Consider the following 18,251-nt stretch of genomic DNA (forward strand, 5'->3'; position numbering starts at 1 on the left):
GCAGTGGTTTGATGCGTGTGCACTCACCTGTAGTAAGTATAAGGGTTCAGGTCCAGAACCTCCAGTGATCTAGCATCAGGTTCATTAGCCAGCTGGTGAACCATTAGCCACTCTTCATTCTCTCCAATTATACCAATCTAAAATGCATAGGGAAATGGAGTGGTATCAGCAGCTGAACAAATGAAACAAAAATGACAGTTCAACCTAAGCATGAAAATAAAGATAAATACAATAATCTTAAAATGTCTAACTAAATCATACCTGAGCTTCAACCTGCCAACGGGAAATGGATGTTTTGCCATCATAACCAGGTTTGAACTGGAGAGTGACAGAGCGGGGGCCGATGTTGGAGATGGCTAAATTGGTTGGAGGGCCAGGTAGCTCTGTAGTAAAGAATTGAATGAACACTTGAATAGTAGTAATTGAATTGTTCATAGAATTTAGAGGTTGCTGAACAGAAATCCGCTCAGTAAAATTACTATTCTAGTGTCTACCGAGTACTAATCGTTAAACTACTCAGTAAAGGCCTGACCTGGGGGTACACCAGAGGAAATAGTGGAAGCAGAGAGCTGGCCTTGGCCCTTGGAGGTCATGGCTGCCACCTGGATGGTGTAAGTAGTGAGAGGAGTGAGCCCCGTAACCTTGTACTCCTGAGTCAGGTTGGGCAAATAATGGGTTACTCTGGTATTTGTCCTGTTGAACTCCTCCCAGGAGATGCGATAACCTGAAAGTGGTGGGGAATTACCAAACAGTTACGCAGTAATTTCAGTTTTATGTCTTGGTGACTTAAAACAGTGGACAACGCAAAGGGACATAATCATGTTATATAGTCATCTTTAATGGTTACCTGTGAGAATACCATTTTTCTCTTGTGGCTCCTTCCAACTAACTTTTAGAGAGGTGTCCAATATGTCAGTGAAACTAAGGTGTCCCACTGCACCAGGGGCTATAAAAACATAATAAAAACAAATAGCGTATGAGTAGGACAACAGCCTGGCACATAATGATCTTTAAATACCAACATAACTTCCTGAACAGGGACACATACTATCCTCATGTGTGCGTAACCGCTGAGGCGGACTGCGGGGACCGTCTCCCGGGGTAGTGAAGCATAATACTGAAGTGTAGTATTCTGTGAACCTTTTAAGGCCTGCTATATAGCCAATGTGAACGCTGTCCTGAAAGTTGGGGCGCACTGTAACCACAGCGACTTCGTTGGGCCGACTTGGTTCCCAGGCCAAAAGCTGGAAATTGAATAACAGGAGATGTTATTGTGGACATTTTGGGTACCAAAGATTTTTTTAGGATTTATCAAGTGAGTTTAAAAAAAAATCTGACTGATAGTGCTTGTATACTGTAACAACAATGCCCTTCTTGACCACCAGAGTGCACCAGTTTACAGAAAGGAGCTGCTCACCTTATATCCCTGGTTGATTCCATTGATAAACTGCGGGCTCGGGGCAGTCCAGGTAAAGCGCACAGTAGTGGAGTTGACAGCCTCGGCTTGTACATTTCCTGGTGGCACAGTGGGCACTGATCCAGAGGAAGTAAAAAAAAAACATTAAGAGGTGCAGGCAGAGTGAAAGATTAAGGTAGAGGGAGAGAGGGGCAGACAGATAAGCAAAGGAAGAGAGAAAAATGGGAATAGTGATGAGACATGGAAGGAAAAGCCTTCAAGAGGCGCTTTCAGACCAACCTCATTTAGAGCGTGAGAATCAGGCTCAGGGAATTTTTTATTTTTGCTCATTTGGGGAGGTAAGAACATGCCAATCACACCGGGTGTGAAAGCAGTTGCCTCAGGCAGCTTCCAGGTGAACCCTGCAGCAGTTTGTTTGAAGCGAGCATGCCACTCTGATGTAACACCGGAAAACAGTCAGGGAGTTGCACATTAATGAAGCTGACTGGCCGGTACTGGTCCTCCTGTCCTTGTGCATTTCTTAATTCTCTTGTATTGAAATTCAGAGCATAACCTGCTCTTCTGCTCTTCTGTCTTTAATGGCACGAATGATGGAAACATCCAATTAACGAGAGCTCAGCCAAACATGTTCACTGCTCGTGTTCACTAACAATGACACAGATGATGAAACCATTTTTACATTTTTTGCAAGTGAAGAGAAAAGGGAAATAAAATTGCGACATATGCTATACTTTCCAGGTTTCATAGTTTTGCTAATTCGCCACAGCACGGTTGTGCTTCTCCACACATTTGTTTAATTGCAGATGCAACGGATTCTGAGCTGGAATCGATCATTAACTGGCTAATTGATCAGACATTACACAAAATGTGTGCACAAATTTCCAAGGTTTTAAGATTAGTTGTGCCAGACAGATTCCCTCATTTCAAAATAAAAGTTTGTCGTTAGACAAAACAAAGGGTTCAAAGAGACAGCTTGTATTCATCTCAAAGACACATGTAGGGCTCATTACACAAATGAACAATATTTATACAAAGGGCTATGTATGGAAGAATGCAAAGAGGAAACTGAGGGAGAAATGAGAAAGCACTCGAAGAGCAGTGTTTCTTAAAATAAACAAAAGGCATGTGCTGCTGAAGCTGCGCAATTATAATCATAACTAAGACAGACACAAGAGCTCTGTGTATTTATTTCCATACTATAGGAACAAACTAAGAGCCTGCTCTCACTCTCTTTTACGCTACCTGACATTTAGACTTGAAAAGAGTGTAACAGACTAGTAATGCAAAAACCCGAGCGCCTGTAAAATCCAAAGAAGTCAAAAATAACTTCTGAATTTTCCTTGGATAACTGTTTCTTAGCAGGAAATGGAACATATGATGAAATGTGAACCCTCCCAGTTTTCTTATGGATGCTCAAGGGAATATTTATTGAGTATGGTGCAGAGATCTCTGTTCATGTAATGGATTTACCACGACAGGCATCCAGAGATATGTGTTAAGCCTGTCAGAGCTTTATATACAAGTTAAAGGAATTTAAAATCACATTCAACGTCAGCACAGTGCATCTGAATCAGAAGGCATTTGGTAAAGTATAGAAGGAAGATTTCTAGACATACTGTCATCTATGGATTGACCTTGACTGGCAGCAATGATGACATCTTTAAATCTTAAAGTAAAAACTCAGATTAACCTTTCAACACGCTAACACAAAAGCTGGAATCTACAAAAAGTCAGCATGTTACTGTGTTACAACGTCACGTTGGAAAAAATATGAAGCCAGATTTCCGAAAGCTAAATATCTAAAAGCTTGTTCCCTTCAGATCTGCTGCCACAAAGGCAAAAACAGATTTTGCTAATTTGACTTTTATCCTCTGAAGATTTTGAACAGACAGGGAAACAAGAAGCCTAAGGTGTTGGAATCAGTAGGCGTGTCGAAATATGTAGCTGTATGACACCGGGGAAAGTTCACAATATGTGTTCTAATTACACTACTCAGCATGTACAATGAGAAAAGAAGCCAACCGAGACAGGTTCTCTCTGCAAAAATCAAAAGATATGTCACATATCTGACACTCATCATCACTCGATAGTTTATATGCAGAAACAATTAAATCTGTGCTGAGAAAAACAACCAAAGTCTTTGGGCTGTCAAAATAAAGGTTATACTTATGGAGACTGGGATGTCTGTAATCAGTTAACCTAATCTCACTAACTGCATGTCTTTGGATTGTAGGAGGAAGTTTAAGTCCCTGGAGACAACCTATGCAGACATGAGGAGAACAAGCAAACTACCCATAGAAACGTTGCCGATTCAAAACTACAACCCTCTTTGGACCTTGTTGTGAGGCAACAGTGCTAATCATAGCGCTGTTCCTGCTGCCACTACTGTATAACGTATTATTATTATAATAAAAACCAACCAACCAACCAACCAGCCAACCAACAAACAAACAAACAAACAAAAACATTCTAAAATAAAAAAAATAAGGACAAATGCAAAAATCTGGAAACTATGAAACTATGAAAGTCTGAACAACAGCATGCATTTTAATGGGGCACTCAGTAAAAAAGACACACATTTTCAAAGAAAAACATATATATTTAAAAGGTAGTAAGCATGTGTTATGCATAACCATACAGAGATATGTGATAAAAATAAGCAAGGACAAAATTAATGAATCTAGATAAATCTCAAACCCCAAACTAAAAGTTAAGTAAAAGCCTGGGCTGAAGTATATGATGACGCTTATGGGCTCATAGCTGTATACTGTGTTTATCGCAGCATTTATTAAGACTAAAAATAAGCAGCGTTGAAAGGAAAATAGCACTTACTTATGACTTGTCATGCCTTTTACAGACCTTTTTGCTGCTCTGTGCTGAATGCTGATTTATGATTCAAGATAGGAAACAGAAATAAAAAATGTAGTGGCTGTACTCTTTAAAATGTGTACACATCACCATTTCAGTGGTAAATAAAAAAATGAAAACATGATTGCATGATTGATAACTCTTAATTTGACATTAAAGAAAGATAAATGTGTCAAGTTTCACGTTTCAAGCTTAATTTTAAGTAAAAAGGGAAACTTTGAAACCCACAGCGTGATGCCTGCAGACAACGATTAACTTGAGCCCTGCTTTTACTATAATATTGTCTGTTTGCTACTCTCACCTCCTTGCAGAGTCCACTCAGTGACTTTGTGGCTGTAGGTGCCCCGGCCTGCTCCATTGTACGCTGCCACCTCAATCTCGTAGTTGGTCCAGATGATGAGGTCCTCCAGGAGCAAACTTGTTTGGTCTGGGTTTGTGATGTTTTTCATCTGACAATCAACTGGAAGCCCAGACAGACAGTACCTGAGAGCAGAGTAATTGAAGGATAGAGAAAGACAGAAAGACAAGGACCGCACAGACCATTCAATTCAGTTCAGTTTTATTTATACAGCAACCAAATCACAACAACAGTCGCCTCAAGGCACTTTACATTGTAAAGACCTTACAATAATAGAGAGAAAACCCAAACAATCAGACCACCCTGTGACCAAGCACTTGGTGACAGTGGAAATGAAAAAAAAAAAAAACTTTTAAAAGGAAGAAACCTCTGGCAGAGCCATGCTCAGAGAGGGACAGCCATCTGCTGTGACTAGTTGGGGGTGAGGAAAAAAGGAGATTAATAACTAATAATTAAACACAAAGTGTTATATAAACAAATAGAAAGTGAAAAGAGGTGAGAAGAAGAAGAAATACTGAATCCATAATGGAAACCCCACAGTAGCCTAGGCTTATTGGAAGCATTCAGGCTCACCTGATCCAGTCCTAAGTCTAATCTTAAAAAAAGAGAGGATGTCTCCTATATCCAAACTGGGAGCTGGTTCCACAGAAGAGGGGCCTGAAACATGAAGGCTCTCTCCCATTTTACTTTCAAATATCCACAAGTGTGTTAGGGAATATGAAGTAAACCAGCAGTCTGAGAGGGAAGTGGTTTTTCAAGGCGATATAGTTTTTAGAATAAGATGGGGCCTGACTATTCAAGACTTTATATGTGAAAAAAGGTTTTTAAATCAGATTCTGGATTTAGCAAGGACAACATGAAGACAAGCTAAAATGGGAGAAAAATGGTCTCTCTTTCTAGCCCTGTCAGTCCTCATGCTCCAGCATTCTGGATCAACCGAAGGCTTTCGGGGAGTAGACAGAACACAATAAATATATATTAGGATTTTACTGGCATTTTTTTGCCAATAGCGAGGGACTGAGAGCAGTAAGAGTACGAAAAAAAAAATCATGCAGAGCAGTTATAAAATGGCTACAAAAAGAGAGGTGACAACAGATGGATGTAGAAGAAGGTATTTAATTTGCACCAATTATTCTACAGACACAATGAGCAAGAATGAAGCAAAATGGAAAGGGAGAAAAGGGACTGGCATAACAGTTATTATCGCATCTGAATGGCACAGGGCCAGACAGGCACCTATCCCTGGATAAAAAAAAAGAGAGAGAGAGAAACAGGCAGGTTGTCATGGTCTTTTTACCTGATGATGTAGCCCTGGAGTGGACCATTTTGATGACTCTCAGGGGGTGGCTGCCATTGGATCATGATGGACTGATTTGTGCGGCCACTTGCGATGACTGTCTGAGGGGGGGCGCTGGGAGGTTCTTCGGGGAGAGTTAGTCTGCAGCGAGGAGCAAGGAGAAAAGAAAGAATAAAGGAGAGGTAAAAGCAGAGACAAAGTGAAGCCGTGCATTAATTATCCTGGGTTTCTGCATATTTCTATTCCATTTCATCATAGACATCAAAACATAATAAAGACAGCTTTTTGTGTTTTTTTCAGAACACCATAAAGGAAAGTTGGGTTAAGTGTTGCTGTGTCTTTGTCCAAAACATATTCTCTATAATACTGTCCGCAGAGGGACAGCTTGCTGTGGCATGAAAAAAGATCAAAGAGGCCTTGGTAAAAAATGGAGCAGCACAATGGAGAGACAGGGCGAGTGAGCGAAAGATATAAAAGAACAAGAAAGAGAGATCCAGGCAGACTTTTCCCTTAAGTCAATTTAAGATGACATCTTGATTTCTTCCCAGTGCACCGGAGCACTGCTCTGGAGGAGATAAAGCAGAGTGTTTAGGATCAAAGAGGTGTGCCTCAGAAAAGCCCTGCACTCACTGACGCTCAGTCACCCTCCTGTGGTGCATTCTTGTCTGGGCAGATTCACACTGGAATTTGGCTCCGCGAAAGTGTGTGGTTTGAGGAGGGTCTTTCTGCAGTTAGAAAAAAACATCCAATGGGTTGTGTTGATGCGCGCAAGGTCAGACAGTAGTGTGCATAGGTGAATAGTGATGAGCTAAGAATGTGTGTGAGAGTGCGCGGAGGTGGGCCTGCATGTTTATGACAGCTTCTTCTTCCTAGTCAAGAAAATTCACTTGAGATTTGAGTCTGTGTTGAGCTCTGCCACTTTCAAGCCTCTCTGTATTTTACTCATGAAGTATGGCAAAGGAAGTTAATAGGAGGGAGCGAGACGAAGCTGGGTCAGCGCACCCATCAAGTCTTCACAAAGCGCAATTTCAGCTCATTCACAGTTTTATCTTGAAAAGGCCCATCCTGAAGCCGGCTCATCTCTCCCTCACTCCCAGAGGAATGAAGACCAAAAAGTGGACTTACAGGAAATAATCACAGGATTTTCTATTGAACTGCCAAGACGAGCGGGGAAGAACGGCTTGTTCCAGAACAGTAAAAGCCCTCCAAAGTGCAACGCTTGTCTCGCGGCCAGTGTACACATTAAAAAACACAGTCTACGAGCAATATTTTTAACATTCAGCAGATGCATAACAGCTAAGTGCAGCACCCACCGGTCAGTCTCTTTGCTGAACTGGCCTCTGCCCACGTCATTTACGGCACACAGGCGGAACTGGTATGAACGCGCCGGGATGAGGCCACCAACAGTAACCCCAGTAGACTCTGGCTCAATGTTGGCCAGCAGCACTGTCCAAGGCGCATCTGAGATAGAGAGGACACACATAAAGATAAAGCTGTGAGCAGTAGCTAGAGAATGATGAATGACCTTGTGAGGTCATTAAGACTCTTGAGAAAAAAAAAACCTCTCTCCACCACTTGCGAACTTAAATTTAAATTCATTGTTATTTCTGACTATCCCTGCACACCACTGTTTCATTTTTTCAGTAATAATAGTGCAGCTACTGATAAGAGACAAATAATTTATTTTGCATAAAGTCCCTCTAAATATCAAATTGCAATTCAATTATCCAAAACCCAGATCCCATCTGCATCCTCAGATTCATTTTCCTTATAATGAGTTGTCATCTACTCAGTTAGCCTGAGCTTCGATGAGAAATGGTTGAGCAATTTAGTCTCAGTGGGTGAAAACATTCCCACTTCTTTGATTTTATCAAGTGAAAGGAAGATAAGAGTATTGGACAGCAAAACAATTTGGTCTCCCTGTTCATTTGTAAGGAAACGCACAAGTGAGGCAATTGAGTTATACAGATTGAGGAATGTATGAGAGTGTGCAACTGCCAATTTTAGATACACAATTGAAATGTAATATAATAGGAGGGATTGCAAATTAGTGTTCCCTTTGAGAACAAACTAGCAATATCACTTTTGAAATTACTAATAAAACTATTACATTTGTGAGTTTGCATTAGGTGTGCATGGTTAAAGGTGATAGAGGTGCTTGGTGGAAAAACTCACTGTTTTCTGAGACCTCCAGGATGTAGCGGATAAGGGGGCTGTTGCCATCGAAGGCCTGGGCCCACGTTAGGTTGATGGCCCTCTTCTCAGTGGTACTCAGAACTGCTACTGGGTTTTCTGGAGCATGAGGTAACTGCCTGTACGTGTAAATGTGGGTGAGAGGGAACAAGTGATAAGAGAAATAGAATCAGACAAGAAGGCAGAAAATAACAGAGCTGAACAGTTAGAGTGAGAGCGAGGCATTGTAAATATTCGAGGGGTTTGATGGATTAGAGAGGAGAGCAGTGATAAACCACAACAGTGGAGGAAACATCCATCCATCATGTCCTGGTTGCATGTAAAAGAAAAAAAAAAAACACAGAGGAAAAAAACCAACTAAAAACAGCACGATAAGACTGGGGAGACATTGGGTAAATATGCAAACCTGACTCGGAGGTGGGCGCTGCGAGAGTCATTGCCACCCACCGAGGTCACCCTGCAGGTATATGTTCCAATGTCACCCGACCACGTTTGGGAGATGTGCAGGGTCCCGTCAGGATCCAGACGCAAACGCGGGGACGTGTTCACGTCAATCACAGTGCCGCTCTTCTCCCACACATGTCTGAAAGCACGTGCGTGACAACGTAACTATGTTACCCACGAAAAAACAGACACACGCATACGCAAACTTTAACACTTTACAGTTACAGCAAATTTGTTTGCCCTTTATGAGTTCATGCGCCAAACACAGAAGGTGCTAGCAACAACGAAAAGCGCAACAAAGCTGGCAGCAAAGTGTTTGGATCAGAAAAATCTCTCTCTGTGTCACAACTTATCATCCGCGGATTTCGCTCCTCGTTATTTAACCCACCCACACATATGGACACCCCCCATTACATGCGCACATGCATGCAGACATGCAAATATTAGGAGCTCCCGTGATTAATAGCGACTATTCACGCTCTGCAGCTAATCTCCTCTGTGTTGCGTTTAATTAAAGGCGCTGTCTGAAGTTATTACTCTGTTTACATATTCATCTGTTTACCCTGCAATCTGATCAATGTTGTAGGCCCACAGGTGACAGGCTCTCTAATCACTGGGCTCCATAGACATCATTTCACTCCCTCTGAGACAGATGCCTGTACACACACTCTGTCATGCTCAAGACTGTCTAAAGAATGAGGGAAGGCAATGGACTAATTCCTAAATCTGACTCCAAGCATTTCGAATGCTTCCCATAGGAAGTCTTCTAAGGGTGGATAAACACTATGAGATCTCATGCAGATTTCATAAACTAATTAAGTACAACACTGATGCCCAAGCTTGTTCGCAAGGCTGGGAGTGATTAAAAAATATGGGATGGCCTTGGCTCAGGTAGTAGAACAGGTTGTCTACAGTTCCCATTGTTGACATGATGTCTGTCAACTCCATAAGCCAAAGTGTCCTTGGGCAAGAAACTAAAATCCAAGGTGATCCTAAGGGCACGTTACTGGTAAGTGAACATATACTGCTCTTTTTGAAAAGTGCTACTTAATTGCACAACATTTACTTACATAAAAAGAATGAGGAGTAAGACCAACAAGAAAAGAGAGCATATTCCAAAAGATTACCTTACAGTGACACTGGGATCATGGGTTACACCACAGGTCATAACAGCCTTAGTCCCTTTGATGACACTCTGGTCTTGTGGCGGTTTAGTGATGCGGGTACGTGCTGTGAAAATGCCCAAAGGCTGTTATTCAGAGACTGTTTGATCAGTGAACCGAACAGAGATTACAGGAATTGGTCTCATCTTTCACTCAATATCTCTCTGAAATAGCATAAATTATATTCTATTTTCAGTGGGCAAAGTATTTTGCAAGGTTACAGAGACTTGTAATGTGAATTTAGTCACAAAAATGAGTTCACGTGCAAGTCCAACTGTCTTGACAATGACCTCTAGGAGAAAAAAAAGCATGTAATTCTTCTAGAATTTAACACGTCATGTATTTAATAATAACAATACCAAAAAAGACATTTTCTCCTTTTATTTTTTCTCATATTCCAAAGGTCTAGACTAGGTCTCATCATTTTCAGCAAGTTATACAAGTGTTGAACAATGTAAAAAATAAAGAGAGAGATTAAAATAGAATAGCTTAAATAGCTTAGATCACACAGTCTTATGGTGTGCTCCAAAAAACTTCTATTCTGTTCTACAGAGGGTGTCCAGTTGCTGTTACGCTTACCCCAGACCAACAGGTCAGCTGAAGCCTCGTCAATGCCCCTCGAGTTACTGGCCATGCAGGTGTATGTTCCAGCGTCAGACAGGTGGGAGGGGCTGATTAGTAAGCTGCCCGATTCCAGCAGGGTGAACCTGGGCAGCTGGACCGATCCACTGGCCAAGACACGTTCACCTGCAGGGAAGGGTGGAAGTGATCGATGATATGGGAGAAAGGACGGGGAACAAAGAAAGGGGGGGTGTGTGGGGAAAGAACAAGAGAGATTAAAGTATTGGAGAAATGTCAGGGAAAACAAACAGAAGGGAAAGCAGCACAGCAACAGTAAAGAAATACAGCTTGTTTGGAGAAAATATATATTCTGGATCTTTTTCATAGCTCTTGTCTAACTGACGAGTCAAAATGCAGCATAATAATCTCCCCAATACCTCATGCTGTTAGCCCACGCACCTTTCTGCCAGGTGATGGCTGGCCGCGGGGCTCCCGAGGTTTCACAGTGTAGGATGACTGACATGCTGTCAATCACTGCACTGTCAGAGGGGCCAGCGGTTATGTTAGGAGCAATACCTGGATGGGGAGGGGTCAGGCACATGAGACACACGCACAGACACAGAGAAAAACGCATAGGTTCAAGCAAAATCAGGTAAGACAGAGGTGATAATGAGAGACATAAACAGCTTTCTCCCTAATAAAGCAGGTAGCAGCTGAGAGCTTAATGAACTTGACAAAAGGGGCAGCTGTCAAGTCTCATTCTCAGAGACAGCTCTGAGAATCTGACAAGGCGCCTCTGTCTCTCTGCTTCTCCTGCTCATTCTCTCATTCAAAAATAGGCAATAATTGCCCGAGCATCCAAGGCTGACAAATCTGTCACTGCAAAGAGATATATAGATAGATGGGTGTAGAAAGGGAAGACAGAGAGTGGGACAAGAGAGGATTAGGAAAGAGAAGAGAGGAAGGAGCTGAAAGACAAACAGAATGAATCAGCAGACGTGTGGATAACTTTGAAAAGAAATTTCAAGGGGGACATACTAGTAACGGCAAGGTAGGTGTTTGTCTGGATTTCTCCTGCTAGATTGCGAGCAAAGCACTGAAACATCCCTGTGTCATCTGGCAGGAGACCGTTGATCTGTAGACTGCCTCCTACCAACACCCTGTACCTGGGGATCTTCACCGGGCTGATGGGCACTGCATCTTTATACCACACTATCTCTGGCTGTGGTGTGCCTGCAGAGGGAGGAAAGGATTTACTTATTTTTTGTCTCTGGTCACTGTGACCCTGTAGTCCATTTTCTTTTCTTTTTTACTGCTTTTTTTAGTCTTTCACACATGCAGGAGCATAGTGGAAAAAAAAACACCACAAACCTCGAGCCTGACAGGGGATATCCACTACCTTCTCCATTTCTGCGCTGATGTGACTCGGCGGCTCTTTTACAAACAGAGGATATTCTGTTCCGAAGAAGAAAAGTGATTGCTCGCTAATAGCCTTTAAAAACAGCTACAAAACTAATGCGTGCTTTTTATCATCACCGTCATCTGGCAATAGCGCATTTACACGACTTTATATAACAGTATTAGCGTTAATACTGAAATATAAACTTTGAATGGAGACTCTGAAAAGTATCTCAGCTTGAAGATTAGCACTGATCATTTAGGCTAAGCTGCTTTCTGTAGGGTCAAAATGTATGTTGTAACGTTGTTTACCAAGAACATGCAGGTAGGCCCCGGCCGTGACGGAGGGGACACTGCTGCTCCGAAGTGACGCTTCACACTCATAGTAGCCACTATCGCTAACTGCAGGCAAGCTGATGACCAATCTACGGCCAAAATCGCGAATCCCTGTATTGACCACTGCCCCGTCTTTTCTCCAAGTGATACTCATTTTGACAAGAGGCCTGAAAAAGAAAAAGATGAAAAAGAGAAAAAGAGAGCAAGAGACCGAGAGCGTGGTTTTTAATATAGATTTATATTCTGTTTCAAGGTTACAGAGCACTGGGGGAGCAATGGGATACATCTGTCATTCTGATTAAGTCTTTGAATTTGAGATAATAGTCAGATTTCAGAACCGGGATTGTGCAAGATTGGAAGAACAGAGTGAAGCCCTGAATCAAAGGGAAGAATGGAGGAGAGGTACAAAATGAGAGATGTGCAAAACACTTTTTATTATGTTCAAACAAAAGATTCCAAGATTCATTTAAATCACAAAATATCAGATGCGGGGGTGGGAGAAGGTGGTGGTGTTTTGATAATGTGTGAATGCCTGACTGTGTGTATTTGCAGTCTCCTCCTCAGGATCTGCATGTCTCTTTGTGAACATTTACCTTGCATTGGCAACACACTCCATGATAGCTTCGTTTCTCCCGACTGTTACACTGGTGTTCTTTGGGGGGATGATGATGGAGGGGGCAATGGGGTCTGCGGGTCCTCCCACATCTATCACACACACAGAAACGCACAAAAGTGAAAGAAATCTTTAAATTGCATGCCAGTCTCAGATTAAGCCTGTGCCTCTGCCTGATATAGCCAACTGAGCATGACTAGATCCTTACACAGAGACTGACAATTTGTCACCATCACAACCAAGTAGCCAGCATGCTATCAACCAACTATTAACGCCCCTGTCTTTACTTTAGATCCTCTTTCTAGTGCACACGGCATTTACTGAGCATGGTGTTAGCCCAGGTGTTAAGAAGCCATTATGTAACATAATTGAGACAAACAGAAAAGGCGATTAAATGCGGCACCATCACTCACGGGTTTCACAGAGCCTCCAGCCAACCATCGATTCACTGCCCTCAATCAGTGATCTCTCTCTGAATCTGATCTCATTTTCCCCCCACCTCCCCGGAGTACGGGTATGGGCCTGTGAACTTGTATATGTCTGAGTGATTGGACATTTACAGTGTGCTGTGTGCATGCATCGCTTTGAAGTTTGTTTCCGGATGTCCATGTGAGACCATCTCAGGTTAATAAGGGCTCTAATTAAGCTTTTATTATTGTTGTTGTTATTTTGCAGCACCCGATTATAAATCTCAACCTTTTCTTGCTCAGTCCTGTAGAATCTCTACAGTACTGTAGCAATGCTTCCTCTACAAACACTGACTAAAAATAGACCTGTGAGTTATTACCACTTTGACTCTACTCGCCATGTGATTACTGCATAGTTTCTTGATCATCAGTCAAATAAATACCTAAAAAAAAAAAAAAAAAAAAAAAAAATTATATATATATATATATATATATATATATATATATATATATATATATATATATATATATATATATTAAACAAATTAAAATGCAGTATCCAAGTATCTTCAAATTCTTTCCAGAACATAACATGGAAGGAAACAACAAACAACACAAAATTAACATGCTGCTGACATTTCTTCAGAACGAATTAAACATTTCAAAAATAAACAATTAAATTTAACGCCAAAGAATTCCCAAATATCCAAAGATTTTCTTCATGGCAGCACACACACACACACACACACACACACACACACACACACACACACACACACACACACACACACACACACACACACACACACACACACACAAAAGAGAAAGCAAAAATCATTTGTAGGACGCTTGACAGACGGAAATGAACAGATAGAAATGTTTTGCAGTCATCATCTCGGAAATTTGATGAGAGATCGAGATGAGCAGTTAAATGTTTTGCTCGTTTGAACCTTATTCAAAATTACTTTTATATTTCTAGGCAACAAATTACCTATTGATTAACTGGTAAATACATAGAATTGGTGGTACTGCATCAGTCTGAAGGCTTGGTATTATTAATTAAATCCTTTCATCAACGTATCAAGTATCATTTTGAATACATTGTTGACATTATTAATAATCAGCATAATGAAGACCAATCAATCCATCTATAATAGCTGCCTTTTAGTCCCTAGAAAGCTAAAAAAAAAAACCACACAAAAAGAAATAAACATGCTACAATTATTTGCCTTTGTCCAAGAGCTTAGTGAGGAAAAATCGTAGTTACTTGGTTCTGCAGTTACTGGCTATACTTCTGTGAGATTACAGAATTTGGCAGATCCGTGTAAATTTTGCGACTAATTAACAAGCAAGACTTTGCGTAAGGTTTGATTGGCATAGGTTTCAGTCGACAAGTAAGTGTGAAAGTGAAAAATGAGAAGAAAGAAACTGATGGAAAAGAGTCACTCAAACAGCATTAATATTAATCTTCTACAAAGAAGATTTAAAGCTGAAAATCACCAAGATCACATATAATTTATGAATGATTTATTAAATAGAACTCTTGACAGAGTCATGCTGAAGCTGCTGAAAATGTGATGATTGGCATGTTGTGTGAAGTACTCGCCTTTACACAGAGTGGCTGTTAACACTTTAATTTCGATTTGAGTTTTACTAAATGTTTTACAAATCTGTGTAAACACGGAAATTGAACAGTTTTGTTTAATTAAGTGAAATGCCCCACATATTTGGCTGGAAATGTAGCCCGTGTTTGCCAACAACGCAGCAAAAAGTGGGATTCCATTTGACTTATCAAAGAACTCATTTAATTTTCCAGTAGACACGACTGGTTCCTCGGCACACGGTAATTAATGCATTGCAGTTCATGAACTCCCAGTGTTGAGGATACCTCAAGTGTGTAATGCAAAAATTTATGCGGTGACTTGCATAGCAAATTCTCACTACTAAGGTTGCCACCCTGTTTACATCTGTCTGTATCTAAAAACAACTGTAAATCCAAGTCAACTACAGAGCACTTCACAATCTAAGGAATATTAAAAAGGATGCCTGAATGTCTGCGTGCATGGAGCTTTATCCGACTCCAGTTCGCCTTTCACTATTACACCCAGCTCTGTCTCATTTGTATGCTCCCTTAGGAAGATGGTGCTCCCTCTACTGCATATTGTTTAGTCTTTTATCCAGAGAATTGCTACAACGAACAAATGCAGTTGTAAAATTAAATAAACTTATTGGCTTTCAGATGCAAACTACAACGGTGTTATCTGCAAGGTCAGACTGGGTGATATCCAGTGATATCTGATCCCCGGGGATTGCTGTACCGTGCGTGTTGAGCACTGAATTACAAATGCTGCATTAAAGATATGATGAGCAGATGCTGGCGCGAGAAGGAAGCTGCCATTAAAAGTGCGCAGAACAAAGAGTTTTTAATTTTCAATATTACAGTTAACATCCCACTGTTAACCCTATGGTGACTTTTATCATGTGGATACTATCATGTGGAATTCTGTCCAGATAGCTAGAAAAATACACTGAGTGACTCCTTTAATTGGGTCGTCGAGGTAGGCAAAGAAAGACTGATGTTGTTGAGATGAAAGTAAATAAGAGGCGCGAGCATTTGTGTGACTTTGTTTAGATAAGAAACGGTGACAGTAGGTGGGAGGATAAGGAAGCGGCAGGTTCAGTTAAACTACATAATCATTTGACTTAAAACCATGCTTCTGCCGCCAATGCCGAACTTTATTTGAAATTGTGCACATGTGGGTTTTATAATTGAGGCCGACCTTCTGCTTTGATTTGTGTGTTGATGTAGGCGTGTGTATGCTTAATCATTCCCTGTGTGCTCAGCGTCATTTTCAGAATTCATTTTTGGTTTTTTTGTTAGGAGGATTTCAACCAAAGTTGTACTCCATGGGGCCTTTCTGCCTTTTCACAGAGGTCCTGCTGGAGTTCCACCTAAAACATTGTAATTCGCTATTGAAGCCAGAGGTTGGAGTAGGCCTTGGAGAATAAGAGGACATCTATTATGCTGCAGGTAATGAGTATGATAAGCATGTATTTTTTAGAAAGAGAAATCGGGAAATAAAGAAAGCACCTGTCAGTAGAGGGCGCTATCTCTGTTTCTACTGTTTTTGGCTGAGCAACCTGTTGTGTTGCCACTGTGTTAAATAAAATGTGTATCTAAGTGATGCGCCAAGAGGAAATACACAAATTTAAAAAAAAAAACACAACCCAAAACTACATTTTCATCTGCAACAACATGTTGACACAAACAACCTGCTGTGTCTTTACTCTGTGGGCGAAGAAGTCTGTTTCCTGTGTATACGCATGTACACATGTATGCGCACGTGTGAGTACTTACTCTCCACTGTGAGAGTGATGGGCTGACTGGTTTTGTTCTCCCCGTTTTTATCATTAACTGCCTGGGCATAATAACGTCCTGCGTCAGGGGCCACGGTGGACAGGATGACGAGCGTGTTGTCCAGGGCGATGGCACTGAGTATCCATGCAAATAAAAACACGCATTAGTTTTAAGGACAGTGCATTAGTGAATAATAATTCCTGCAACAATCACCCTAGTCTCAGAAAGCTACAAACTGCCTTTAGGTAGTGTGCAGCTGCACCAAATTAAGGCCACCAATTTGGCTTCCAATTAAAAGGTGCAAAGAGTGGTAGAAATTTCCAGTCCATTTCATTTCAGCCAACTGCTGTACATTGCAAAATTCATCCTCAAACAAACTCAAAACCGTACATTCGCACACATAAACACATTAACAAGCACACAGAAACACTCAAATCATTAAACCAGTGAGTAGTTGTTTCACACAGTCAATAAATCTGAAGGGTAAACTGACACACATACGCATACATATCACATAAATTACCACTGAAAAGAAGCAGAGAGAGACAATTTTATGAGCACTTCTCTCTACAATATACACAGTGTGTTTAGGAAATAACTCAGAACATGTCTTGCTTTTTATTATCTGCTTAATATATAAAGTACTTCATTAAAGGGTTCACTGTCATTTTAATTGTTATAGATCCCAGAGGGTTTCTACAGAAACACACTTGCGGCCAGTCTGAGTTTTGTCCATGGAAGCAGTTGCTTGGCTGGCTATTGACGCTGTTGGCTATTTCTCTTAATAGTTTAAGACAGCTTGGTGCAACTAATGAACTTTGATTTCAACATATTTGAGGTATACAAGAGACATCAGGATTCATCTTTATGCAGTTCTTCCTGGTTGATGGAGATTTGAAAAGAAAGTTAAAAAGCAGTAAAGTAGTATGTAAGGTTTAGGCTCTCACGACCAATACTGATGTTGATATTTGGTTAAAAAGCCGTTGATTCAGACATATTTCCTTAACATTTGCTGGTTGTGACATCTATGCTTAGTAAGGACTCAAATAAGATGATATGATAATGCAGTTTAAAAAATAATGAGTTTTTATTGTTTCAAGTGGATTACTCATTTTTAGATGTCCCATTTTGGCTGGTTGTTGTATTTGTGGCGTTCCCTATTTTTTGAATGAGGGAAGCGAGCGTAAGAGGGAGAATACCTTCTGATTGACAAACTATGCAACATCATCAGTCATGGGTGTTTCTCTTCTTTACTTTTTAAATTTGTATATTTCTTTAAATTTGTATATTTCTTGGACTGAAATATAGGCAAATATCAAATATTGGCTCTATTTCACAATAAATCTAACAACCGCTCGAGTAGTTATTTATGCACTTAAAATGGATTTTTCTCACGGTAATTGCATTTGTAGTATTTATGACAATTTTCAGAAAATACACACACATATAAAAACCATGAATGTGTAAAAGGTGCAGTTTTCAAGTCCAATCTTTTCTGTCACTGCTGTGGCCCAGCACCCTCTTGAATGACTAAATGTAGGTTAGGCTGATGGTTTGGTGAAAATGAGAGCTGACGCCAAGCATGGGGCCAGATTAGGCTCATTGTATCTGCCAGCATCCACCTGATCGGTGCAGGATAAACAGACAGACTCCTGGACAATTAGGAGCTGAGGCTCTTACAGATTCAACAGACACTTAAAGAAACGCACATTGATACACAGACACACACCTGTGAATATCAATGTGGCCTGACACAAAGCGAGCAAACAAGCGGTAAATGTAGAGTATCCTGTCAGTGACTCACATTGTCACGGTGCAAAGTTTCACTGCTTTGCTTC

At 40.9% G+C, this 18,251-nt stretch overlaps 1 protein-coding gene across 4 annotated transcripts in view; it reads right to left on the minus strand.

Annotated features, from left to right (window-relative positions):
• LOC113020647 (protein sidekick-2-like) overlaps positions 1-18,251 on the minus strand; it is an 85,153-nt gene that overhangs the window by 15,069 nt on the left and 51,833 nt on the right. For all 4 annotated transcript variants that reach the window (XM_026164798.1, XM_026164795.1, XM_026164796.1 and 1 more), the window contains exons 5-23: positions 16,414-16,547; positions 12,629-12,740; positions 12,012-12,202; positions 11,673-11,756; positions 11,340-11,534; positions 10,761-10,877; positions 10,320-10,487; positions 9,705-9,807; positions 8,540-8,716; positions 8,116-8,252; positions 7,254-7,401; positions 5,941-6,081; positions 4,587-4,768; positions 1,418-1,533; positions 1,049-1,244; positions 848-946; positions 533-724; positions 262-383; positions 28-137 (exon numbers count right to left, since the gene is read on the minus strand). In XM_026164798.1, coding sequence (XP_026020583.1) covers positions 28-137; positions 262-383; positions 533-724; positions 848-946; positions 1,049-1,244; positions 1,418-1,533; positions 4,587-4,768; positions 5,941-6,081; positions 7,254-7,401; positions 8,116-8,252; positions 8,540-8,716; positions 9,705-9,807; positions 10,320-10,487; positions 10,761-10,877; positions 11,340-11,534; positions 11,673-11,756; positions 12,012-12,202; positions 12,629-12,740; positions 16,414-16,547 — 2,724 coding nt within the window. The remainder of the gene's footprint in view (positions 1-27; positions 138-261; positions 384-532; positions 725-847; positions 947-1,048; positions 1,245-1,417; positions 1,534-4,586; positions 4,769-5,940; positions 6,082-7,253; positions 7,402-8,115; positions 8,253-8,539; positions 8,717-9,704; positions 9,808-10,319; positions 10,488-10,760; positions 10,878-11,339; positions 11,535-11,672; positions 11,757-12,011; positions 12,203-12,628; positions 12,741-16,413; positions 16,548-18,251) is intronic.

Source organism: Astatotilapia calliptera, chromosome 4, assembly GCF_900246225.1.
Source record: "Astatotilapia calliptera chromosome 4, fAstCal1.2, whole genome shotgun sequence".
Lineage (NCBI taxonomy): Eukaryota > Metazoa > Chordata > Actinopteri > Cichliformes > Cichlidae > Astatotilapia > Astatotilapia calliptera.